This window comes from Protomyctophum bolini, assembly GCF_963924005.1.
Source record: "Protomyctophum bolini genome assembly, chromosome: 22".
Lineage (NCBI taxonomy): Eukaryota > Metazoa > Chordata > Actinopteri > Myctophiformes > Myctophidae > Protomyctophum > Protomyctophum bolini.
The window spans coordinates 28033961-28061584 of record NC_137883.1 but is presented as its reverse complement, the minus strand read 5'-3'; the positions used below and the strand labels follow the sequence as shown (position 1 = coordinate 28061584).

The following is a 27624-nucleotide window of genomic DNA, read 5'->3' as shown; positions in this document are numbered from 1 at the left end:
ATTTATATATTCAGTATAATTACTGGGAGGACAAGACATCCAGAAAATAGGAAATGTTTTGACATCAATGGGGGAAAAAAAGTAGAAACATCTGACAGCGATTTCAAAATGTCTCAGTCATAACAAGGATAGTATATGTTAGAAAGGAGGACTATTTCATACTATTTCAACACACACGGACACAAACAAAACAGATGCACACAAACACCCCCAGACATGCTCTCGCACACGCACACACACACACACACCACCCCGCTCAAAACAACACAAAAAAACACAGGATAGCAGGTGAAATGTGACCCAAGTTAAATCTGATACCTACACAATAGCGACCTGCCTCTGGCTTAGTCACACACACACACACACAGACGCATGCACGCACGCACGCGTGCACACACAGACACGACATCACAAAGAGTGCTGGAATGTTCAGCTCAGGCTACATGGCACTCGAGTTGCTCATTCATTTTTAATGAATAGAAACCCCCCCCACACCCCCCCCCTGCCCCAATACAAAAATAGTAAACTACTATGCTACTACCAACCGTGGGAAACAATGCACACTTGATATTTAGCGTGTTTCAGTGAACGTGGTTATACCATTAAACCCACGTGAACTCGTAGAATTCTATAAGAACTATTCTGGGGCCTGGGTGAGCATTCGGCGAAAATAGCCGATCTAGAAGCTCGATCACAACGTGCGGGACACGGTGTGAGCTTGTAGATCGCCTATTCGCCGTGTGTGCGTGCGTGCAGTGGGGAAATACTATCGGACCTAGTGTAGAGCCCTGGAGGACGCCGGGTCAACTATACGGTAACAAACTACACAAACGTGTAATGTAAAGGTTGATCTGGTGCCAGGAGGCTATTAGAAAACATTTTCAAACAAGGACCCAGGAATGGAATGATGACACCTTGGTTGTTGTTGTGACGAGATCGAGTTACAAACAAAGCTAACTTGAGATGGTGTGAGAGGCCTAATGAGAGGTCTATGGGTGGACACGCACGCACGCACGCACGCACGCACACACATGCACTCACGTCGCGCAGACACACAATCACACCTTCAACTTGGCGCTTTCGCTATTTGCAGTGCTGGAAAAAGTACTAAGTATCAATACTGCATTGTAGAAACTACAACATTTTCAAATTCGACACACACGTTCCACACCCAGTGCAGTGCCCAGTGTCCATCGGTCGGTTGGACCCATGGTCGTCCAGAACTTCCCCAAAAAGGCCTCCAACCGGCCTTCGGACATGGCCCCTGCTCAGTGTCCATACATGGAGCTGGCCTGTTCCGACATCATTCTGACATCTGCATAAACTATTTGGGCATGCCTGACAAAGAACTCCATACATGGGCATAAAAGGGACACAGACATAATATCTGGGTGGGGGATTCATTTCCAACTTGCATCGTTCCAAGTAGGCCAGTGCCCAACGGGCACAGCTGTAGAGGCTCCAACGGGCACCGGTCTAGTGTATAAAATGTACAGTATACAAATCTATTGAAAATAGCAGATCTACAAGCTTGTAGATTTGAAATGGCCGAAATGTGTATAGGACTGAAGTGGGTAATGTTTTGTAATAATAATCAAATTCTACAAAGTTTTGCGGATCCGGAAGTAGTCTTATCACTAGCTGTCAGCCTGTCACCAACACCCCACTATACTTACTAGACAGCTGTGGAGAATGGATAAAATCAACCCCAGTCCGAAAAAACTTTATACGGACAAAATATTCAGCGGCAGTGTGCAAACGTCATTGGCATAAAGTGAGGTTTATTTACGTCCTCCGAAATTCGCTCTGATATAGAGCAGAAAAAAAATAACGCACCAGTGTGCAAACAAACCCATTTTTGGCGGGAACCCCTTTTGGTTTTTTAAACATTATGTTATAATTTAGCTATTGAAAAATAGCAGATCTACAAGCTACAAGCTTGTAGGTCTGCTATTTTTGAAAATTTGTGAAAATATGAGATAGTCATCTCAAAGCAGCCCCACCAGCTTGGAGTCTAGTTCCACCAGTCATCTCAAAGCAGCCCCACCAGCTTGGAGTCTAGTTCCACCAGTCATCTCAAAGCAGCCCCACCAGCTTGGAGTCTAGTTCCACCAGTCATCTCAAAGCAGCCCCACCAGCTTGGAGTCTAGCTCCACCAGTCATCTCAAAGCAGCCCCACCAGCTTGGAGTCTAGCTCCACCAGTCATCTCAAAGCAGCCCCACCAGCTTGGAGTCTAGTTCCACCAGTCATCTCAAAGCAGCCCCACCAGCTTGGAGTCTAGTTCCACCAGTCATCTCAAAGCAGCCCCACCAGCTTGGAGTCTAGTTCCACCAGTCATCTCAAAGCAGCCCCACCAGCTTGGCGTCTAGCTCATCAGTCATCTCAATCCTCCATACATCATCGGGCTGGCAGTATACATTCCGCCCCCGCCGCATCTTTCTTTAGTACATCCACCTAGAGTAGGTGTGGGGTGTGATGGATGCCTGTGTGTCGGTTCATCTTTCTTTAGTACATCCACCTAGAGTAGGTGTGGGATTTGATGGATGCCTGTGATGTGTCAGTTCCCACAGCTTGGGAGCTGCCAGGGTCCAAAAGGCAGTGACCGCCGGTCAGCCGTCATTCAGTGTTGATTTTGTCTACTAAAACTATGACGGAAAATGTTCGTTTTTCCACCGGCGAAAACGAAATGATAACCAAACCAAAACTAAGCTACGATGACTAAAACTAAGACTAAATATATTGACAATTTTGTCAAACAAATAACAAATGATAACCACTTGTAGCACATTTAAAAGGCCCGGAATATTTATGTATACAGCGCTACAATCAATAACGTTCACAATCCATGTGGGTGGGCCTCATAGCTCATTGATATGCGCGTGCGTGCGTGTGCATGCACGTGTGCTATGATGAACAGTACAAGCCTTTGAAGTTACATGCTGAGGATCAATAGAGTGTAATCAATAATGTTCTAATCCCCTGAAGCTATGAAGCCTTCTCTCTAGACAGCTGCCACTTAAACCCACTACTAAGCCATGGTTGACCACACCTACCTCCTTTCCCACACACAGACACACGCGCACGCACACACGCATGCACACACAGGGCCTCTGTTACACTGTGTGTGTGTGTGTGTGTGTGTGTGTGTGTGTGTGTGTGTGTGTGTGTGTGTGTGTGCGCGCGCGCAAAAGCTTTATGGTCATTGTAGAAATTCAGCAATCCAGTCAAACCCTAGTCAGACACACAGAAAAATAGCTTATATGATAGATAAATATATGGTCATTTGAATTTGTACATATTTAACATGCATTTTCCTTTGTATTACGCTTGGATAAATGAAACCCCAATTAACAAAATGGTTAAAGAAAATAAATTGTGAGGATATTTCATGGCTATGTAAGGGGGAGGGAAGTAGATTGCCATAAACCATTCAAAGGGGCAGGTGACTGGCTATACATATCCTATAGTGATTGAGTTGTTGATAGGCAAAATAACAGCTCCAACCTAATACTTTGGCACAGAGGATGCGCATTTTTAATTCTCATTTCTAAACGTCTTGGAGCTGGCGGGTGTCCTTTGAGGCAGGGATGGGCTAAAACCTCTCTGGTGGGGGGGCATAAATGTGTGTGTCAGACTCAGTGTTGGTTTAGCGGCGCGGCAGCGCCCCCAGTGGTTTTCAACCCTTTTCACATCAAGGCCCATTATTTATTCAGCATTTGATCTACGGACCACCATTTGATGAGATTTAGCTTCTCCGACCCAAAACTAAAGAATATCTTGTTATTGTTGGATAAGATTTCGTCCACAATTCGATGCTTAATTAAGTAATGCAGATGTTTAACAATAATTTAAGTCTTAAGAGCGTGAAATGAAACCAAATGGACACGGCCATTTTACACTCTAGACCAGTGTTAAAATTTCACTTTGAAAGAATATATATTCAAAAATGGCAGACCTATGCTATTTTTCAAAAGCTAAATTATAACATAATGTTTAAAACACCAAAAGGGGTTCCCGCCCAAAATGGGTTAAAGATCTTTAAGTGTCCATTTGGTTACAAGCTCTCCACCATTTAAGTTTAACTGGGGACCACCTGGAACCCCCTCAAGGACCACTGGTTGAAAACCCCTAGCCGATCCATTTGGGACTTCGAGAGCGTATACAAAATTTTTATAATTCTAGTGAGATCTGGCATTTTGGACCTCACTCGAGTTAACCCATTCTGGGCGGGAACCCCTTTTGGTGTTAGCATTATGTTATGCTTTAGCTATTGAAAAATAGCAGATCTACAAGCTTTTTATTCGTTTTTCGTTTTCCTCCCCCCAGCACAAATACAAGTTCATTATTATTCTCTCTCTTTGTCTTTTGTTATATCAAATTCAAATAACCTCAGTTATTTTCCATAAAAAGGCTGCTTCTACATTTGTGACATTTTCTGAACCACAAAAGTATAGCACTACCTGTTTGCACGCACACACGCACACACACGGCAGGTCACATGTATCATTTGGATTCAGAACTCGGCCAGCGTGTGCTGCTGCTGTGTCCCAAATGCCAGCAGGTCACCAGAGTGACCACAGCTAAATGTCACTGTATGTCACACGCTGACGATGGATGGCAGGCCTCTCGTTAAACGTGATCAGGTCAATTAACCTTTTGTCTGCAATGATCGGACCAGAACCCCGTACCATAGGCTGTGTGCGTGCGAGTGTTGTATCGTTGTTGTCAGACAGAAGGCTTGTAGCACCTTTCATCTTTTTAGGCCTTAGATGTTTTTTCATAAATGAATGCCCTATTTTACACACACACACACACACACACACACACACACACACACACACACACACACACACACACACACACACACACACACACACACACACACACACACACACACACACACACACACACACACACACACACACACACACACACACACACACACACACACACACACACACACACACACACACACACACACACACACACACACACACACACACACACACACACACACACACACACACACACACACACACACACACACACACACACACACACACACACACACACACACACACACACACACACACACACACACACACACACACCCAATAATAGCAGTGTATTCTGTACACTACCGACCCCCAGTGGTGAAGCCTGGAAGCACCAGTGTGGCAGCACTAGTGTGAGCAACACCACACACACCAGCACAGAGGGAGGGCGAAATCCATTTGACCCGACCGACCGTCGGACTTACCGACCACCGCGTCGGACTAGCAACCGAAGTGTACAAATGGAACCAAACGGACCCGTTAGCCTTTGTACACTCTCTGAGTTACAGACCCAGGTGGTCCATTTGGTTCCTAAATATAATTTAGGTGGGGACCCCCTGGGAACTCCCTCCCTCAAGGACCTCAAGGACCCCTGGGGGTCCCCGGACCCCACGGCAGTATAGGCTACTTGAGTAAATGAGTTATACTTCCCACCACTGAGTATCACTGTTACAACTTCTGTGCCACACACAAAATCTGTGCTTACACCCAAACCCGAGCACAATGTTTCCTTTGTTAAATTAATCCTGATAAAGAATATCCAGTCATTATATATTTATCATTATATACTGTATATAAAAAAAAAATTAAAGCTACAAACAATGAAAAGCATAATCCAAAGTTCAAATTCAAACATTTTAAAACCCATTCTTTGAATGGAACATGATGGAACAGTCTGCAAATACTAATACCAATAAAAGTGGCCCCCCAGAATGATGTGATTCATCGCCATTCATTCAGCCTGCAGCATAGCATAAATTACTACGTTTCCAGGTAAAAGCCTGACCCCTTGTGGTCACACATTTTCATCACGGCTCACAGAGAATAATTTGTAATGTGTTTCTGCATGTGACTATACTATAGTGAGGGGCTGGCGGTATATGTCCTCGTATCACAAGATGACAACAGCCCTCTCTGTCTGAGAGAGATACGAGTTCATATGCAGGCCATGAAGTCCCCACTGCGGCGCACTGTGCCTCATGTAAGTAACATCAAGGAACACCTGCTGCTGCCTGCCTGCCACCCACGGCTGATGAGTGTCTGTATGTTTGCACCTGCTTGGAATGGATAAACGCGTGCTGTGCACACACACACACACACACGCGCGCGCACGCACACACACACACCATAAGCGGGGATAAAACATCCCCAAAGGCTTTAAAAATAGAATAGACCAATGGGGGTAGACATACATGCCTCTGCTTTTGATACCACCCCCCCCCACCCCCGGGGGAGGGGTGTCAAAAGCAGAGGGATGTATGTGTCCCCTCACCCTGTCTGTCTGTCTGTCTGTCCGTCTGTCCGTCCGTCCCTCGAGGCAAGGCAAACCCTCATGTCTGCATCTGTGGCAGTGTGACAGTAATGCGAGTCTATAACGACAATGCGGTTCCAGAAGGGCAGCCATGCACGGACGGACGGACGGACGGACGGGGTCATTTCTTCTCACCGAGTTGCTCTTTTGCTTCGGATGAGGGGGAAAAAAGCTACGTTTGTGTCAAACGCAAAGGGGGTCAAGTTCAACTAGAAGTTCACCCAGAGATCGTCCACTTCCCAGGGGGGTGCCTTTGGGGACAAGGGACAAAATGTGAACGTGTGGATCATCAAGAATGGATTTTGAAAATGGCAACAACAAATCTTCAATGAAGTACTGTACTTTGTTGACCGGATTCCCAAGGACTCCTAATTCTGCTCTGCTCTGCTTCTGGGTCTTCAACGGGGGGGCGGGACCCCCTAAGCCTAAGGAGTCTTCAGAGTTACTACAAGGGGGCTGCCAAATCTTTGTTTGATATGAACTTCTTTTTGGTTTAGTTTACATTACCACATTGGTATAGACTAGTAAAGAGCAAATACAGAGCCAAATGAGTGAAAATACAGATTAACATGAATCCAGCACATTAAGAGAAAAGATCATGGAAAAAATTATAATGATAATAATTTTGATGATAGTACTGTCAAACAAGTCTATGAACATTTAAATATGCAATACAGTACATGAGACAATACACCAGGGGGTCCCTGATTCATCTCTGTCTCAGCTAAGGGGTCCCTGATTCATCTCTGTCTCAGCTAAGGGGTCCTTGGCCTGGCCCCTGCTCTACACTAAACATCTTTGTGGTTCGGCTATTTTCGCTGAATGTTATCCCCAGACGTTCAAGCCTGTATAATAGTCGGGGGAATTTCCCTCAAGCAGTTATTTTAAGAAGGTCCACAACTTATTTTGCAGCGAGTACCGGATCTTTACGACCTCTGCAAAACTGTCAAGAAAAATATCCTATCCTTAATCCCCCCCCCCCCCCCCCAACCCACCCCTCTCTATTTCAGAAATACACGTCTATCTCTCCTTCTCATACTGTACCATACTGTACTTCTGCCCCCTTTCTCTGGCTGTTTCTAACCAACTGGAGGTTTTGGCGCGCCTCCCTCACAACCACAGGGTAGAAATGTACAACAGCAACCCTCTGCCCTTGTCTCTGTGGATTGTTGTAGTAGTGGTTGCGTGTGTGTGTGTGTGTGTGTGTGTGTGTGTGTGTTTGCGAGCGTATTACTACACTTGTGAGGAAAATGTCCCCAGAAGTGTAGTAGAATATGAGAAATCGAGTTGTTGTGAGGACAGTTTTCCCTGAAGACAAAATGTTATTTTATGGTTAAAAACAAAAAAGATTTGGGAAGTTAAGGGGCCCTATCTTGAGCCAAGCTCGCTAAAGGGGGTTTATGATTGTGCAAAGGGTGTGACATTTGTAGAAATAAATGGGTTAACTGTACAATATGTGAAGACATTGAGGGCGGGGTAATAAGCCTAGAACCTTGGCAGTACTTATGAATAGTCTGAGGAAGTGTGGAGGCAAGTGGAGCAACCAGACACCACGGCCAATACTCTGATTCTGGTAGTGGTTTGAGGAGCCATAACATTGGACATTACACTCTTGCTTCCTTACCATCTAGCCTTTGATTGTCTTTCAATGAAACCGTAGTTGATAGATCACCTGGTACTGATTATGTAGGATTTTATATTATTGCAAATGCGATTCATTATTTCCTGCACAATGAATAAATGAAACAGAAATGGCAGAAAATTGCTGAAAGGTTGGATTTAGGGTTAGGCATTTAGGGAATTAGGTTTAGGGGGTTAGGGTTGGAGTTATATGCCTGATTTATACTTACTTGTGTGCCAGTATCGTGCACCGAGCATAGCTGACGTACAAGCCCTTCAACATGTCATTCTGTAACAGGGTTTGTGCTTGTAGATCAATAATGTGTGTGGGGAGGGGATTACAACTAGATCCTTCTAGCTGCGAGGCGACTATTCTTGAATCTAGTGGTCAGCTAATGTTTTGTAATAGTAATCTAAATCTGCAAAGTCAAAATGTAGTAGAGTAAAACGTACAATATTTGCCTCTGAGAGTATCAAAAAATAGAAATAGAAATAGAAAATAGTAAAGTAAGTAACTCAAAATGGTACTTCCCACCACCAGTGTTCCATCTCAATCTAAACACACTATTCTGGTGCTTGTTGTCACTGACAGCGACCGCCGGTCAAAAAAGGGAAGTTTATACAACCTTGAAAAGAAGAAGAAAAAGAAGAAAGAAGGGGGGGGTGGGGGGAGGGGCGGGGGTGGCCCTTGGAGTTATGTCTCTTCTGTGCATGTGGCTTGTGGCTTGAGAAAGCCAATCTGGCCGCTTCTCAAGCGATACCCGACTAAAATACATCTCCCTCCGCGGGCCGCTCGCCTGGGCTGGGAGTCTTCCATGTAGTTCAGACAGTGTAACGGGAAACGTTTTTCCAGCCCTCTAAAGTTCGAGCAGCAGCAGCAACAACAGCAGCGGCAGCAGCAGCAGCAGCAGCAGCAGCGCCGCTGTGGCGGCCGCGGCGGCAGCAGCAGCGCTGCTGCGGCGGCGGCAGCGGCAACAGCGGCAACAGCGGCAGCAGCAGCAGCAGCAGCAGCAGCAGCAGCACCGCTGTGGCGGCGGCGGCGGCAGCAGCAGCGCCGCTGCGGCGGCGGCAGCGGCAACAGCGGCAACAGCGGCAGCAGCAGCAGCAGCAGCAGCAAGCGCACAGTGCATGTTAACCCATTCAGGCCTATAGCAGACCTACAAGTTCATAGCACGCCACTCGGTGGCGCGCTATGAGCTTGTAGATCTGCTATTTTTCAATAGCTGAATTATAACATAATGTATGTAACCACCAAAAGGGCTTCCCGCTCAAAATGGTTTAATGTGTAGGTATGTGTCTTTTAAGGCCTAAATGGAAGCAGATGTGTTAGTCAGAGTAAGAGTTTACATAGGGCTGTAATCAAGCGAGGGGAGCTATTTCTTTTCTCCCCCCCCCCCCTCCTTTCTTCGCTATTTGGAGTGTATTTTTCTGTGTAAATGAGCCTGGTTGTGCTGCATTGTGTGCAGGGGCTGAGCGCAGCTATGCAGCCACCATATGGCAGTGATTACAGCCCAGTGTTTATCATCAGGCCTCACTGAAGGCCTGTACTGTAGTAGTGTACTGTATGACCAGCTACAGCAGTGTACTGGAGGCCTGTACTGTAGTAGTGTACTGTATGACCAGCTACAGCAGTGTACTGAAGGCCTGTACTGTAGTAGTGTACTGTATGACCAGCTACAGCAGTGTACTGGAGGCCTGTACTGTAGTAGTGTACTGTATGACCAGCTACAGCAGTGTACTGAAGGCCTGTACTGTAGTAGTGTACTGTATGACCAGCTACAGCAGTGTACTGAAGGCCTGTACTGTAGTAGTGTACTGTATGACCAGCTACAGCAGTGTACTGGAGGCCTGTACTGTAGTGGTGTACTGTATGACCAGCTACAGCAGTGTACTGAAGGCCTGTACTGTAGTGGTGTACTGTATGACCAGCTACAGCAGTGTACTGGAGGCCTGTACTGTAGTAGTGTACTGTATGACCAGCTACAGCAGTGTACTGAAGGCCTGTACTGTAGTAGTGTACTGTATGCCCAGCTACAGCAGTGTACTGGAGGCCTGTACTGTAGTAGTGTACTGTATGACCAGCTACAGCAGTGTACTGGAGGCCTGTACTGTAGTAGTGTACTGTATGACCAGCTACAGCAGTGTACTGGAGGCCTGTACTGTAGTAGTGTACTGTATGACCAGCTACAGCAGTGTATTGAAGGCCTGTACTGTAGTGGTGTACTCTGTACTGTACGACCAGCTACAGCAATTTGACGTTTCGAGACCCAAAAAGAGAAATTGGGGTGTCTCCCCTCCGGAGGACCCAAAGTTCCAAAAATGTCCCATAGTAGTAGCAGATATAGCCTATAAAGCTCACAGCTTGAGCTTTAGCTTGTACACCTGTTATTTTTGAATAGCCAATGCAAAAATCTAAAATAACATACAGTAGATGCTATCCCTGGGTTAAAATCATTTATCAGATAAAACTTTATGTCTGCTCATTTATTTGTGTCATCACTTCCAAATTCACTTGTTTCTCCTGTTCAAAATAAAATTGGTATCCCAACCTGAAAATTCTTTTTTTTTTAAAGTAACATAATTTGAGGTTAAGGGGCAACTGTCATCCCCAATGACGGAGACCCCAATGACACAGCAAATAAGTACATTTACAACTACAAGTACATCCAATTTTCAATAACTCTACTTCTACTCCACTCCACTATCAGAGGCAACATTTTAAACTTTTAATCCACTACAATTAATTGAAAACTTTAGTTTTGTAGATTTTGATTAACCACGTTGGCTATTTGAAAGAAAGACAAAAAGCCAATCTACAAGCTCGCAACGTGCCGCTTTTTCCGAAGGATCTTTTATACATTTAAATACATGTGAAAACTTGTGAAATGGGACCATGCGTCTGCATAATGAAGAGTACTTTTGGTAGTTTATTTCGATGCCAATACTTTTGTACTCAAGTAAGCATAGTACAACAAGTACAAAATGTGAATACAGTATACTTCTTCCATCACTGCCTACTGAAGTGCAACCACCGTGTTGTATCCAACCTTATATGCACCAATTATGTCTGATCTCATGTACTGTACTGTACTGTACTGTACTGTACTGCACTGTACTGCACTGTACTGTACTGTACTGTACTGTACTGTACTGTACTGTACTGTACTGTACTGTACTGTACTGTACTGTACTGTATTATGCATGTAGATATCTTCTGATGTTTGCCTATCCTCCACATGTTTCACCCCCACCCCACTTCTCTTCTTTTTCTTTTCACTTCCTGAAACACAAAAATGATGGAGCTTGCACAAAAAAATATTCCTCCCACTTCTGTCCACCTGTAAATCTGTGTGATGTGACAATAAAGACCATTCTGCATGATTCTACATCTACATTACACCGCCCCCATCATCACACTGACTGGCTTATAGACTTCAACCCAGCCTCCGTCTCACTAGGACAAATATCACCATAAAGGTCACAAAAAGCCATTTCAGCAAAAATTCAGCTCCACTTAAAAACAAACAAAACTGATATTTACGTCTATTATGTGACCCATATAAAAGAATAATCCCTGTGTTTGGGAAACAGTTCATCAACACGGTAAAATCCTCCGTGTTTCATTGTGTAAATAGAAGCTCAAGGGTGGACCCTAAAGTGCAGCTAAAACACGATGGGGATTATATGTAAGCCTCCCACACCCACACACGCGCATCCACAACCGCACCCCACACACACACACACACACACACACGCACATCCACAACCGCACCCCACACACACACACACACGCACATCCACAACCGCACCCCACACACGCACGAGTGTGTTAATTAAACTTCTTTGCCTTTTTTACTATTTTGCTAAACATTTTTGAATAGTTAAAATGGCCAGTCTACAAGCTCACAACGTGTCGATTGGCTAGTTGAACTATTCAAAAACGAAAATGGAGCCCAATGTTTTCGCCCCTCTCTCTCTCTCTCTCTCTCTCTGTGTCCCAGGGCTAATCACACAAACCGCTGATCCAATCACCGCCACATTTCTCAATCGCACACTGCAGGTAAAGTACCTACTGAACACACGTCTGTTGACTAAAACTAACATCAAATAATTGGCTCTTCAAATCCCACAAACGTCTCTTCCCTTTAAATTGACTAAAAACTATTTTAAATATTTAGGAGTGATCTGTAGTGAATTATCAGAGCTTTACAAATATAGTTTTCCACCTTTAATTGACAAGCTTAAATTGGACCTGGAAAGGTGGAAGAGCTTACATATAACCCTAGCTGGGAAAGTAAACTGCATCAAAATGAATGTGCTTCCACACTTTCTATATCTCTTTCAAAGCCTGCCCAGTCTTTTTACCAAAATCCTTTTTTGGAATGGTAGACAAACTCATCTCATAATTTTTATGGAATGGCAAAACACCTAGAATAAGGAAGGAGTTCCTACAGCGACATAGTTCGGAAGGTGGTTTAGCTTTGCCTAACCTTATAACGTACTACTGGGCAGCCAATATACACAAAATGATACTCTGGGTACAGGAACCTACGCTGGCTTGGTGTGAACTTGAAACTACAGTAGGTCATGTCCTACCACTTCACTGTTAGCCTTACTTTCATGTAAGTTGCCTAGTCAACCTAAAAAACTCAACGAATCCAATTGTTGTCTCCACTCTAAGAATTTGGTCTCCATTCAGAGTTTCCCTTGGACTCAGAGGAATGTCTAACCATAGTCCTATTCATAACAACCACCTTTTCCCTCCACCCTTTTCTCTGTGGCAAAGATCAGGCCTTGTTAAGTTAAGGGACCTTTATACAGACAACATATTTTGTAGTTTTAGTGAACTGTGTGTAAGGTTTAACCTCCCAAACTCTCATCTTTTCCGATACTTCCAGGTTCGAAATCTTGTTAAAAAACAATAATACATCCTTCCCAAATGCCCTCCCCAACTCATTAACTGACACAATTTTGGACATTCCCATGTTTGGGAAAGGCTTAATTTCAAAGCTTTACACCTTCATTTCTAAACTAATAATAATAATAATAATAATAATAATAATAGCAATCTCTGTAGACAAACTCAAAACAGATTGGGAACATGAATTAGGTAGAACTTTAGATGATGAAGTCTGGGAGGAGGCCTTAATGAGAGTGAACCATAGCACATCATGCGCTAGGCTGAACTTAATACAATTTAAAGTTGTCCACCGTATTTATTTCACTAATTTCAAACTTTCTAAAATGTACCCCAACATCACAGATTCCTGTAACAGACGTCATATGTCCCCAGCGAATATGACACACATGTATGTTCTGGTCATCTCCTCGCTTACAACTTACAAGGTTACTGGACGGCTATCTTTAAACATCTTGCCGAAGCCTGGTGTTGTTTGGGGTTATACCAGGTCACCATCCTAGTGGTAGAGGTATAAAACTAAATCTAGCTTTTGTCACTTTATTAGCTAGAAGAAGGATTCTATTGGAGTGGAAATCAGCACTGGCCCCTAAAGCATCTGTATGGCTTAACCCATTCTGACCTGAGATCAGATTCATACGAGGTTTCCACTGGACACACACTGGTCTGATTAACCCATTCTGACCTGAGATCAGATTCTAAAAAATGTCAGTCGTTCTTCGAATTTTTCAAAAATAGCAGACCTACAAGCTCGTATCGCGCCACTCGGTGGCGCGATATGAGCTTGTAGATCTGCTATTTTTCAATAGCTAAAGCATAACATGATGCTAGCACCAAAATGGGTGCCCGGTCAGAATGGGTTAAAGACCTCATGATGTATTTAACTTGAGGGGAACACCAGGATAATTTGATTTATTAAATATGATTAAACATATACTATAACTGAACTAAAGACTCTACAGGAGACAACCATCAACTCCACAGGTTGACAAGCTCTAAAAAAAAAAAAAAAACTTATGTATACCATTATGTGCCATGAGGAAGTGCCAGGAGGGATAGCGAGATACTTTATAATTATTATTTGTTTGGTTTTTGTTCTTGTCTTTTTTGTTGTAATCGAATGGTTTGTTTGGTTTTTGTCGTATGTTGCATGTAGTATGTTGGGGGGAGTGTAAGAGCACAAAGGGGAAAAAGAAAAAAAATGTACTTTTGACATGAATTGGATTATACTATACAGTACCTGTTTGTACCTCATTTTGAATTGGATTATACTATACAGTACCTGTTTGTACCTCATTTTGAATTGGATTATACTATACAGTACCTGTTTGTACCTCATTTTGTCAAAAGCAATAAATAAAAGGTTAAAATCAAAATGTGCTGTCAAAATCAACACTGTTTGTGCAGTACGTACTGTATATACACTGTAGGCTTTGTGTGTCACACACACACACACACACACACACACACACACACACACACACACACACACACACACACACACACACACACACACACACACACACACACACAAATATTGCACCAACATGTTCAGAAGACACGTCTGAGGAGATCATACCAACGATAAAGTCATCAAAATACCATCCTGGCAAACAAATATACAGGAAGAAACAGGAAAAGGCTTGAATCTCTGTAACATTTTGATAGAGATAGAGAGCAGGATTGGGAGAGACGGGGGAGGAGAGGGAGGGGAGGGGAGGGAGGGAGGGGAGGGAGGGAGGAGAGGGAGGGAGAGACGGGGGAGGAGAGGGAGGGGAGGGGAGGGAGGGAGGAGAGGGAGGGAGAGACGGGGGAGGAGAGGGAGGGGAGGGGAGGGAGGGAGGAGAGGGAGGGAGAGACGGGGGAGGAGAGGGAGGGAGGGAGAGACGGGGGAGGAGAGGGAGGGAGACAGAGAGAAGGATGGAAAGAGAAAGTGGGAAGAGGGAGAGAGAGGAGAGGGGGGAGGGGGGTACGATGGCCTTACTGCTGTATGGTACAGAAATATAGTGGAGTTTTATAGCTCAGCGTTTAACTCGTTGGCTATTCCAAAATAGCAGATCTACAAGCTTGTGTCTCAGTCAGCGCATCACAGCGCATACACAGCGCTGCGAGCTTGCACATCTGCTATTTTTGAAAATCTTCTACATAAATCTTCTCTTCTAGGGGTGCATACAGTACAGTATATGCCTGGCTGGCACAAACACATTTCAGATGGGAGCCAAATACATATCAATTTGGGGGTCCTTGACATGAAAAGGTTTGCGAAACCCTGCAGCAGAGGTTGCATGTGCACGTGCACGCAGCACACACACACATGCAGTGCGTGTGCGCGTGCACGCAGCGCACGTGCAGTGCATCTGGATCACATTTTGGTGTCAGCCTGTCAGACTAAACAGCACCACAAGTCACGGCAGGATCCTCTGGCTGGTACTCTAAGTTACATAACATGCTAGCTCTGACAGCAGAGGAGCTGAATACGCGCGCGCACGCACACACACACACACACACACACACACACACACACACACACACACACACACACACACACACACACACACACACACACACACACACACACACACACACACACACACACACACACACACACACACACACACACACACACACACACACACACACACACACACACACACACACACACACACACACACACACACACACACACACACACACACACACACACACACACACACACACACACACACACACACACACACACACACACACACACACACACACACACACACACACACACACACACACACACACACACACACACACACACGGTACAATATAGTATACACTGGTTCGCAAACACTTTCAATGTAATGATTTTCTTATTTTTATAATTTCATGAAGGAAAAGTAGCCACTATACAAGCTTGTAGATCTGCTATTTTTACTAGTTTGGATCCTGGGGGTCACAAGATAAAAGATTTGGGAGCCAACATGCACAATGCAATCTCACAACTGGAGATTTGGGTCTGAGAGGCTAAATGTCATCAAGCGGTGGTCCGTGGCTCAAACGGTGGTCCGTGGCTCAAGTTGCCGAGTCTGTACTGTTTTCGGTTTCCTTCTACACTGCGACGGTTTTTGTGGGCTTGCAGATCGGCTATTTCTGGTGTTCCCCGGAGGATAGTGCTAGGGTTCGAGTGGTTCAAGGTCCGGCAGCGAGCAGACTCAAGCTGCCGGCTGCCAGTGCATACCTTTCCTTAAATGAACTACAACTGTTCTGTGTTATGGATTCCCTGCTTCAGATTCCACCCAGTGAGTTTCCACACAGACTCTAGATCTGCTAGAGGCTGCCAGGTTCTTCCAAAGTAGAAACTCCCCTGCAGTTCGTGTGTGACAGGCTTTTAGATGTAGCTTCATCATACGAAGGGCCCTACAGTATCTTGTGCGGCGCCTTATGCCTAGTCTTCTAATTAGGCATTTTGTTATACTTTAAAAAGGGAAAATACCCTTTCACTATCTTTTGATGCTGTATCCTAGCTGTTATGTTTTCCTACATGTAATTTTTCTGTTTCCCTTGATTTCTAGAAACGATGTACACTCATTTTAGCTTGTCATGTTTTATAGTGATAATTGGATGTGTGGTAATCTATTTTCAATTGTACGGGTTAGAGTCTGGTTGGTTCACTGTGTAGCCCCTTAATCTAGTAAAAGGCCAATTTTATTGTATTTTATTTTATTATTTCCTATTTATTTATTCATTTATTATTAATATCCTTTATTACCAATTGCAATTAGCTCAAACAATTAGCGATCCGACGACTGTGTAATTGGTTCGTGTGTTCTGCAATAATATTCTGAATCGACAAAGTAGAAGGAGTAGAAGTAACTAAAGTCTTAGATGCAGTGGAGTAGAAGTACAAAGTGTGAAGAAATGGACATACTCATGTAAAGTGTGGGGGGGGGGGTGTTTTTTGTAGAAAACCATCAATTGTGGAAAATATATTCTGTTATCCATCCATGTTGCCTCAATCAGGCTAATGATACCATCAATACCAGTAATACAGGCCTGTATATATAGTAGATACTAGCCCATTAGCCATATGGCTTAGAAGCTAACAAAATAAATGGTATATATTTAAAGAAATATATCAAATGTTATCCTAACGATTCATTGATGAATCGGACCCATCCCTAAATATCGCCTCTGTCGCCAAACTTTTACTTAATTTTCCAAAAACACAAAAGGTTATTATCTGGAGATAAGAGGATTTTGCCCGACAGCAACGAAAGGTACTTAAGTTACCACCACTGTTCCTGGCACGGTGGTGGGCTCTCTAGGACTGTTAGGGCTGGCAGCACTACTTGGACAGCACTAAAGGTCAATGATTTATTATCGCTCTACCCAAGAATCAACATGAAGTTTAATCTCCTTTATACACACATTTACTGTATGCTTAAGACTCCTTGGTATACGGCGGTGACGCGCCGAAAATAGCAGATCTACAAGCTCATGCGTGTCACATCTATACGTACGGGTCCGTGAGCTTGTAGAGTGTAAATCAGTGTTTTCCGGCGCACGTCACGACCTCAACGTATACCAGACAGGTATGTCCAAAGTGCCAATGGTGGCACGTGGGCAGCTTTCAGATGGCCCATGGCTTTCCTCCAGTTTTATTCATTCATTCATCCATTCATTCATTCATACACAAAAAAAATGTTTTTGTTTTGTCCGCAGCACAGATGAGTGACCTTACATTTGGCTGCTGCATTGCCAACAAAATACCCTCGATATTGTACTGTAGTTAAATGCATTTGTGTGTGACTTTGTCATGGTCCAGTGGCGCACGCACACGCACACACACACACACACACACAGTTTGCCAAGGACTTAGACAGGGCAGTTAGCCATGTCCATGACGTCAGTAAGGACTTAGACAGGGCAGTTAGCCCTCCCCCCCCCCCCCAGCTATAGCAGGGGGCGGCGGGGCAGTCCACCCAGTCTATCCTTTATAACTCTAAACCCTCTTTTTTAAACCGCCTCCTCGCCACTCGCCCTATACACACTTGCCCTCGATATGCGCGTTCACTTCACGCGAGGCTGCGCCATATTAAGTGTCGTCCGAAACCAAGCAGCCTTGAGTGGAAGTGGCTTATAAAGCCCCTCAAGAGCGAGTCTGTGCCGATCTAGACTCCATTGCCCTGTGCAGCCCTGCTCTCTGTCCGCCACCTACAAAATGTAAGAACCACCACAAATAAATGATAAATAAACTGCTCCTAAACAATCTTCATCTGATGCAGAATAGACAACGCTCCAACTGATGTTCACAAGGGCTCTTTATTTACCCCACCGTGAAAAACTATACATTTAATAAACCACACAAACAAAACACCTTTTAACACAAAATGATTTATAAACGATCTATGTCCTTTTGACAATCACGCTGTAATTCCTTTTAAATGTCGATATTAATGAAATCCACATGTCACAAAACACCATGCAATGCAATATAACTGTACAACCAAAATAACAGGTAACACGATGGCATGATGGTAACCATGGCAACGAATGGTGTCTGTTTCCTGTTTCTGCACAAGGAGGGCGAGTGCATTTCCAAACTGTTTTTTATACCCAGCACCCTAATCAAGATAACTTGATTCAGCTGGAATCACTTCCTGACGAGGGAACCTCCCGAGAGCATGACTTCAAGACAAGGGACTGGTTTAAAAAATGGCCTAAGGTCACGGACGTGGTGGAGCTACGTCCCATAGCCTGAAGGGATGCAATCTGCTCCGATTGGTTCAGAAACGCATTCGCTTCCGTTATAGACTGAAACTTCTAAATAAAATGATAGAAAAAGCTAATGCACTCCGACTTTAAAGTGTGGGTACATAGACCCTGCACACTGCACAGGGTTCCTTGAATGGGTTCCAAATGGACCTTTACAGGTCTGTAACTCTGAGAGTGTATTTTTTTTTATCCCACAATTTTGTAACCCATTTTTTTCCACCCAGTGTCAATTATCGAATGTAATCCTGGGCTCTACACTTCCTCTCCCAACCTGAGGGGGCCAGCAGACAGAGCTCATGCTTCCTTCTATGCATGAGGAGTCCAAACTGCTAGCTGTGAGGCGACAGCACTATACCGACTGCCACCGTGCCCTATCAGTCAGAGTTAATGGGGGTGTATAGGACCTTGAAATAAATCAACATTGGGAAGCACTGGAGGGATGGCTGGTGCAGCAAACACAGAGGAAGAACATATCGCTCTGATGAGATACGGCGTGGTGTGACCTTGACTCATCATGTGTTCAGTGACCTTTAAACCCATTTTGGGCGGGAACCCCTTTTGGTGTTTTAAAGCATTATGTTATACTTTAGCTATTGAAAAATAGCAGATCTACAAGCTCATAGCGCGGTATGAACTTGTAGGTCTGCTATTTTTGAAAAATCTTGAAAATGTGCCTCAAATCTTTGAATATGTATTATTACATTTTTTTCTTTTTTCGACGTCAGGCCTAAATGGGTTAACTCGTTAAGACCAATTCTACAAAATGTCTTACAGTTTTCAGAAAAAAACATGTGTTTGTATATCAGTGGCGCTCAAACATTTCCATGTCAAGGACCTCCATAATGATATGGCCGCCGACCCGCATCTGAAAATATTCACGCAGCCAGAAGCAAACACTTTAAAAATGTATACAGTCTATGCCCGGTATATTCAAAGACTTGCACACATTGTCACGATTTTTCAGAAATAGCAGAACTACAAGCTCCTAGCACGACGTGATGCAATATCAGCTTGTATTACCTGCTATTTTGGAATAGCCAAAGCATAAAACAATGCTTTTTAGCTGAAATCTAAAATGTTTTAATGGATCAAAAAAATAAGTATATTCCAACTGCAGAATGTGTCTGATTTTGTGTGTGTGTGTGTGTGTGTGTGTGTGTGTGTGTGTGTGTGTGTGTGTGTGTGTGTGTGTGTGTGTGTGTGTGTGTGTGTGTGTGTGTGTGTGTGTGTGTGAGTGTTAGAACACTATTTCCCTGCCTGGTAATTTTGCCAGCGGAGCTCCCTCAAGGACCCCTGGGGGTCCCCGGAACCCACTTTGAGAACCAGTGCTATAGAGAGGACTCGTTTTACACTCTGACAGTGTAAAACAATCATCCATTCTCTTCTGTACAGCCTTTAATCCACTCCATTAGAAAAATGTAGTGGCACACGTTCTGCACTAAATGCATTATGGCTGGCAATTATTTTTGATTAGGCTCTGCTGATTGATTCAGCCGTAATGCTGACTAGGGCCTGGCGATATGACTTCAAATCAATGTCATCTCAAACTTTTGTCTCGATTATTTCATTTCTTATTTATTAAAAAGAGTGGTGCAACTCCGTGTGGGGGTCCCTGGGGGGGGGGGGTCCCCAGGACTTCCAGACCCACAGGGTGCCGGCCCGGTTCCGGAAAGCCGCCCGGTGTCCGAAACGGCAGAGAAATGACAGAGTTACCATGTGGGGGTACAAGCTTGTAGGTCTGCTATTTTTGAAAAATAAAAGAACGACTGACATATAGAAACATAGCTTTTTCAGAAAACTGTCAGGATGTAGAAGACATTTGTAGAATCTGATCTCAGGTCAGAATGGGTTAACTGACAAGCCCTAATTCTAACCTTTTGTGTTGGGCCTACGACTACGAGTTGCTTGTCTTACTATTTTTGGGGCGGCTTTTCAGCCTTTACGTTTGACGGTACTGTGGAGAGAGACAGGGAACGGGGAGTGACTATGTGGTGAACCGCACGTCGCCAGACTTTCCACCGCGGAAAAGGAAAGCCTGGTCTGTGTTCCAAAATGTGATCCGGTCTTTGCCACGGACATGAACAAAAAAACAAAAAACATGGTGGTTCCAGTTGAAGGGTTCCAGTTTTTTGGTGCCGCTTTGTTTTGGTTCCCCCAATCCCCCATTTAAAATTGTAAATGCTGAGTATTAGTAGTACTAGTACTAGTTTAGTCTCACCAGTTGCTACGGGTTATAATAGAAGATGGATATACAATAATACAAACTATGTATACTATTCCTATAAGATAAACTACGACGAATCAAGGCTTTTATTGGGTAGGCCCTAAAATGATGATGCAGGGAATTATTTGGGGTAAATAGTGGTTCCGGTTTGGTGGTTCCGGCCTGATGACTACACACCAGTCACTACAACATGACCACGGTTCTCTTCGCTCCCGACCCCATCAGAAAGCCGAAAATGGTAAACAGTGTTGATTTCGCCGACTAATACTATGACGAAAAATATTCGTCGACTACCTTTTTTCACTGACAAAAACTAAATGGAAACTACATGAAAACTAAGCTATGATGGCTAAAACTAAGACTACTAGGCCTATATTGACAATTTCGTCAACAAATATAAACGAGACTAAAATGTTTGCAAGGGACTAGTGGACAAGAGATCCAGTAAGTAAAAGACATTTTACACTTGGTTGCATGTTGAAAATAGCAGATCTACAAGCTCACAATGAGTCGCACTGCGACACGTTGCAAGCTTGTAGATCACCAGCAAGTGTAAAATCCGCCATTACGACGGCATTAAGGCCCGCCAAAATACAATTTAGTCGAAAGAAATCAAATGTAGATTTAGTCAACTAAAATCTTATGATATTTAATCGACTAAAACTAGACTGACATTCATTCCAGGTGACAAAAAATATGAAGTTTCATTCCAAAGACTAAACATGTGACATATATGACTAAACTAAAATAGAAATTTGCTGCCCAAAACAACACTGATGGTATGTCTCCCCGGCTAAATGTGTGGTAAGCGCCTTAACCAGTTGGCCATCATCGCCCGCCCGCCTTGCTTGTCATATTCCAAAGAATTGCTTTGTATTATTTTTAGGAAGTGTTGAATGTTGGGGGAGGACAGCTAGTTTACGTCATACTAAATATCAGATAATTAGTCCCTGTGAGGGCGAGTGGTGTGTGTGTGCGCGTGTGCGTGTGTGTGTGTGTGTGTGTGTGTATGTGTGTTAGAGTCGTATGGCTCCCACTGCCAGCCTCCCATGGGTGTGTGTTTATGTAACGCCTGGGATTCGACGACCCCCCCCCCCCCCTCAGAGACTCTGAGCTATTCTGCTCCCTGCTGTGTGTTTGCTAAGACGCACACACACACACACACACACACACACACACACACAGTAGTAGTCATGTCAGATAGTGTCCTTTTACTGTAATAATTAACTGTTTGTTCCTTGGGAGCTAATTGGAGTTAGAGTTACAGTTGTCATGACATGTGAAAGCTGCAGCAGCAGGTGTCCAGAGTGGGAGGGTGTCATCTACAATACAATACATATACAGAAACAGTATCCATTCATTCAAGGTGCCTGTGGGTGGGGGTGGCGTGAGGAGAGCTTTTGAGTTTGATCATTTAAATCCTCTCGCGCTCTATTAACTTCTTACATATCATCGCCGCTGTTCGGCAGAATGTAAGAATAATGGCATTATGAATTTCAGGCAAAAATACCTGCCAATTAATTTTTTTACCCACCCTTCTACGTTTAAATTACTTGCATTACTAAAATCTGAAAAACAAAAAGTAATCTATAAATTGGGTGCTTTTCTGAAAAATGTTCTTCCACTGTACAAATAGGGAAAGCCTTCCGATATGTCTATGTATATCGTGTAATCTGTAATGTATACTTTAGATTGTTTGCTTTTATGAATATGTGCTCCAAACCATGTGATCATGAGAAAGCTTCATATCTATCGAGGGGCACTTGTGTAATGCAAATAGCCTGCATCCTGCATCCTTCGACTCACTACATTGAGAAAGGACACAATCATGTCACCCTCCGGGGGTCCTGGCATGCAATACTGTCCTCAGTACTGTACTCTAGCGTTGTTGAAGTAGGACTTGTAAAATGTCCCTAGGCTAGGACCCATTCTAAAAAGACCACCCCTGGGACCACATTACATTGAAAACCTATTCACTGAAACATTGAAGACAAAAGTGAGGACGCAAATTGAGACTGGCCAGAATGAGATGATGTATGATGGCGTATGATGATAAGAGCGCCCCTCACTTCACACGGGTGTGATTTTGTTAGTCCATCTATCTGTACAAGCTCACAGTGTGCATCGTGAGCTTGTCGGTGTCGGGCGTAAGTCTTCATTCCATGTCCAAAACTAATTTATAAAACCCACTCGCCCTTTATATGAAAACGTTTTCAAAAATAGCACAAATTTCAGATCTATACTAAGCTGTATTTCTGCTATCTTTTTGTGTGCCACTGTAGTAGGATGAAAACAATCACACCCGTGTGAAGTGAGGGGCGCTCTTATCATTATACATCATCATACATCATCTCATGAACAACTGAATTTAGGTGATTGGTTGGTTAAATTTACGTCATATTTGGCGGACATTTGACCTAATTTCTCCTTTCATTGTCAGACGTGTGGGGACAAAAGCTGTATATAGGAGGGACTAACATTCAATATTTATATTATATAAATTATATGTAATGTTTCCCCTTCAATGTCAATGGCGTTTAATGTTTTGATGTTTAATTTACGTCATATTTAGCGGAATTATCAGCTCTTATCATCAGACATACATCATCATCTCATGAACAACTGAATTCATGCGATTGGTTAGCCGATTTGCTCGTCTACATATGCTGTATATAGGAGGGGCAAAAAAAAAAAGAAAGAAGAAAAAGAATAACACTTAAAAAGTTGAAATATGGAGATGTACGTATGAGGTTAACACCCAAGACCCGACTGTGCATTTCCAGTAGATGCTGCTGGTCAGCACATTTCAACATACAGTTGCTGATAAATGTACAGTTTCTATAACTTTGTCATACTTCTCTTTTTCATCTTTTTGTCATACTTTCCTCCCGGCGTGAAAAAACTGCTAGCCTAATATGTGTCAAATATGAGATATGATACTATAATGCTGCAGGTGATTGCTTTCACCACTAAATAATAATAATAATATGTTGCTATGAAAACCTGCATCGCCCATTGGTCGGTTGGTTGATTGGTCACGCCTCCATATATGGTCACGCCTCGTGACATCACGCCTCCATATATGGTCACGCCTCGTGACATCATGCCTACATATATGGTCACGCCTCGTGACATCACGCCTCCATATATGGTCACGCCTCGTGACATCACGCCTCCATATATGAAGATCACGACACTGACCTCATCAAACCCTGGATAGCCATACATGGAGACTGGATCAGAAGACCTAGATACCTGGGCACTCATCAAACCCTGTACACTCAAGACACTGCCCCCGCTGCCACCCTTTGATCTCCATATGGAGCTCAGATCTGTTCTGACATTCCATATGTTGTTCTGACCTTATCAAACCCTGTACACTCAAGACACGCTCCATATATGGCCAGACCTCATCAAACCCTGTACACTCAAGACACTGCCCCCGCTGCCACCCTTAGATCTCCATATATGGAGCGGACCTGTTCTGACAATCCATATGTTGATCTGACCCTGCATGGCAAAGCGCCAGCATTCTCCCAGCAGTCTGCCGTCACCCAGGCAGATGCGTTCTCGCCCTCAGGGCCTATATATATATATATACTATTTGTAAATACCAGCATACTGCATTAAACCACAACACACACTTCTGGTTAGTTGTTAAGATATATCCACACACAAAGTTAACCCATTTTGGGCGGGAACCCCTTTTGGTGTTAGCATTATGTTATGCTTTAGCTATTGAAAAATAGCAGATCTACAAGCTCGTAGCGCGCCATGAGCTTGTAGATCTGCTATTTTTGAAAAGTCGAAGAACCACACATAGAAACATAGCTTTTTCAGAAAACTGTCAGGATTTAGAAGACATTTTTAGAATCTGATCTCAGGTCAAAATGGGTTTTAAGACTGCTGTATGAACCCATGCATTGCGGGGGTAGGTAGGCTATTAGCAATGGCTCTCAAAATGTATACTTATTTGGTGGCGGACCCCCATTTGAAAATAGGCTATCCCGTGCCAGGGACCCCCAAAAGACAAGATGTGTCACAATGCTTTAAAAATACCAGATCTACAAGCTCAAAAAGGGGCTGTAATGAATGTTTAACCCATTAAAATCAGGAAAGCATCCGCACCAATTTAGCGTTTGGTTATTCAAAAATAGCAGACATACAAGCTATGTTTTTTTTTAACCATCTTAAACAAGACCAAGGCATTTGTAACGTCGGCCTCGAGGTGTTAATAGGGTTAAACTGTCGTTTTTTTCTGAGGGACCCCGTCGTGGAACCCTCCCTCCCCAAGGACCCCTGGGGGTCCCCCCTGGTGGAGAACCACTGTCCTGGGAGTTCCTAATCAAGCTTCTCTCTCAGCCCTAACCATGTTTTGAGCACTAAGCATTGGGGCAGACAGCTGCCTCCATGAATGAGCCTCCCAGATCAATATGGATGTCACTCAGTATATGGGATGCTTCTGAGTGGTGATGGACAGAAGAGAGGTGATGAAGGGTTGATCAGCTTCACCAACCTGCAGTGTCCAGTGCACTGTCTGCTGCACACTCAATGCTGCGTAACTGCACTCCCTACAGGCTTTACAGTATGGCTGTATACAGTATACTTATAGTGTGTGTGTGTGTGTGTGTGTGTGTGTATAGGCTATATAAGTATTTATGTGTGTGTGTGTGTGTGTGTGTGTGTGTGTGTGTGTGTGTGTGTGTGTGTGTGTGTGTGTGTGTGTGTGTGTGTGTGACTGTGTGTGTGACTGTGTGTGTGTGTGTGTGTGTGTGTGTGTGTGTGTGTGTGTGTTGCACTAATTGGATTTCATCCAAGGAGCTAGAAATCACGATTCTATACAGGTTTATTTTTTCCAGATTTCTATACTATAATAGGAGGAAGATAATATGACATCGATGGACAGATAATATGGATAATTCATTGTTTGATATTGCATGGACAGTCCATGATGGACTGGATATGAATTGATAAAAGATCAATAACTGTTTGACTCCGCACGCGCGCACACACACACACGCGCGCGCACTAAACACAATTCTATGATTTTGGGCACCATCTGCGCGCATGCAGGTGAGCATGCCAAATACACACACAGCTCCAAAATCCCCCACCGGGAGCCAAATCATTGCAGGAAGAACAGATCATATAGCACTAGCAGAACACAGTCCTGTACAGTTTGGTAGGGTCGGTTGTGCCCCCATGTCTGTCTGTCTGAGACAGTCTGTCTGTCTGTCTGTCTGTCTGTCTGTCTGTCTGTCTGTCCGTCCGTCCCATCATAGATAAACCATCTACCTACCTTGTAATCTCGAAGCTGCACCCTTTCCGAAGGAGCAACGCTCTCTTCCGCATGATGCCCGCTTTCTCTCTGCCGAGGTACACATTGATATCCGAATTCATGGGTGCCAGCCTCTATAGTCCAGTCGAGCAGATCCCCTTTAGTAGTAGTAGCAGAACGCAGCTCTTCCAAATCCTTTCCCAAAACAAACCCGGGGTAGACAGACAGAGGGTCCGGGGTAATGGACTGCCTGTCTGCGAGGAACGAAGGAAAGGAACAGGAACGACTGCTGACCACAAAGAGCAGAAAAATCCCCCCTTTTTACGCGTCGCGTCAGTTTGAGCAGGACATGTAAAGTAGAAGAACCACAGACGGCGCAGAGTTTCCACTGGGAGAGACAACGAAAGAAGACGATGTCCTGGGGTTACTACTAGTGGTGCATCATGGTTTTTTGGGGGGAGGAGGGGTTGTTGTTGTTGGGTTTTTTTGACGGCGTTCCGTTTTGATTTGACGGCGTTGTTGTGCCGTCGGCAGCCTACTGTTGTTGGTGCTGAGCGGCGGGTTGCTGCTGCTGCTGCTGCTGCTGCTATCCCAGACTGTGTGCTATGTTACGTTATAAGTGTTATGGAGTCCCGACTGTGTTGATCCCTTCCCATCCCACACACACAGACGTGCACACTGCGCGCGCACACACACACACACACACACAGACACACACAACTAATTAGCACTAGGTGATGACTCCATGCGTGTGTGGGTGTGGCGTGTGGGTGTGGGTGTGTGTGATGGGTGGAGGATTATTGGGGTGGTTGCTGTTGCTCAGTATTCAGCGCATTGTATTTAAGTTAAGTGTAATTAAAGTTGGACATGCTCAGGTAGCATAATGATGAAGAGGCTGATGTGTTATAAGGTGATGAAGAGTTAACCCTATAGCTGCCGCCTTTAAAGGTGCCTTGCATAGTTAGTTACCGCTTGCCATCCCCAAAGGTGGACAAGAAATCAAAAATAAATGCTCCATAGAGCGTTGCAGTCCCACCACCTTTCATGACGACGAGCGGCCCGGAAGCTAATTTCCCATATTTCTTTCCCATTTCATAAAGTATTTATTTAAAGACCTGTAAAGCCTCGGACAAAGCCAACTCTGACAATAAACACAATGTTTTGGGATGAACAAAAATTATTAGAAGGAAGAAAAACAAAAACAAAAATTGTACACGATGCGAGGCTTACAATTAAGTCTTTAAACCCATTCTATACGGGAACCCCTTTTGGCGTTTTAACTAAGCATTATGTTATACTTTAGCTGTTGAAAAATAGCAGATCTACAAGCTTGTAGGTCTGCTATTTTTGAAAAATCGACAAAAAGTGTTCGAGCCCTTTAATAAGGTATAAGCCACTGGCTGACAGCTTTGCTGTTCAAACACTATTTATAACTCTGACCAAACAGCAGAGCA

General features: G+C 44.0%; 1 protein-coding gene across 4 annotated transcripts in view; it reads right to left on the bottom strand.

The window, feature by feature from the left end:
• garnl3 (GTPase activating Rap/RanGAP domain like 3) overlaps positions 1–26792 on the bottom strand; it is a 92326-nt gene extending 65534 nt beyond the window's left edge. For all 4 annotated transcript variants that reach the window (XM_080756493.1, XM_080756494.1, XM_080756492.1 and 1 more), the window contains exon 1: positions 26192–26792. In XM_080756493.1, coding sequence (XP_080612619.1) covers positions 26192–26292 — 101 coding nt within the window. In that variant the 5' untranslated portion in view covers positions 26293–26792. The remainder of the gene's footprint in view (positions 1–26191) is intronic.
• Positions 26793–27624: the final 832 nt, after the last annotated feature.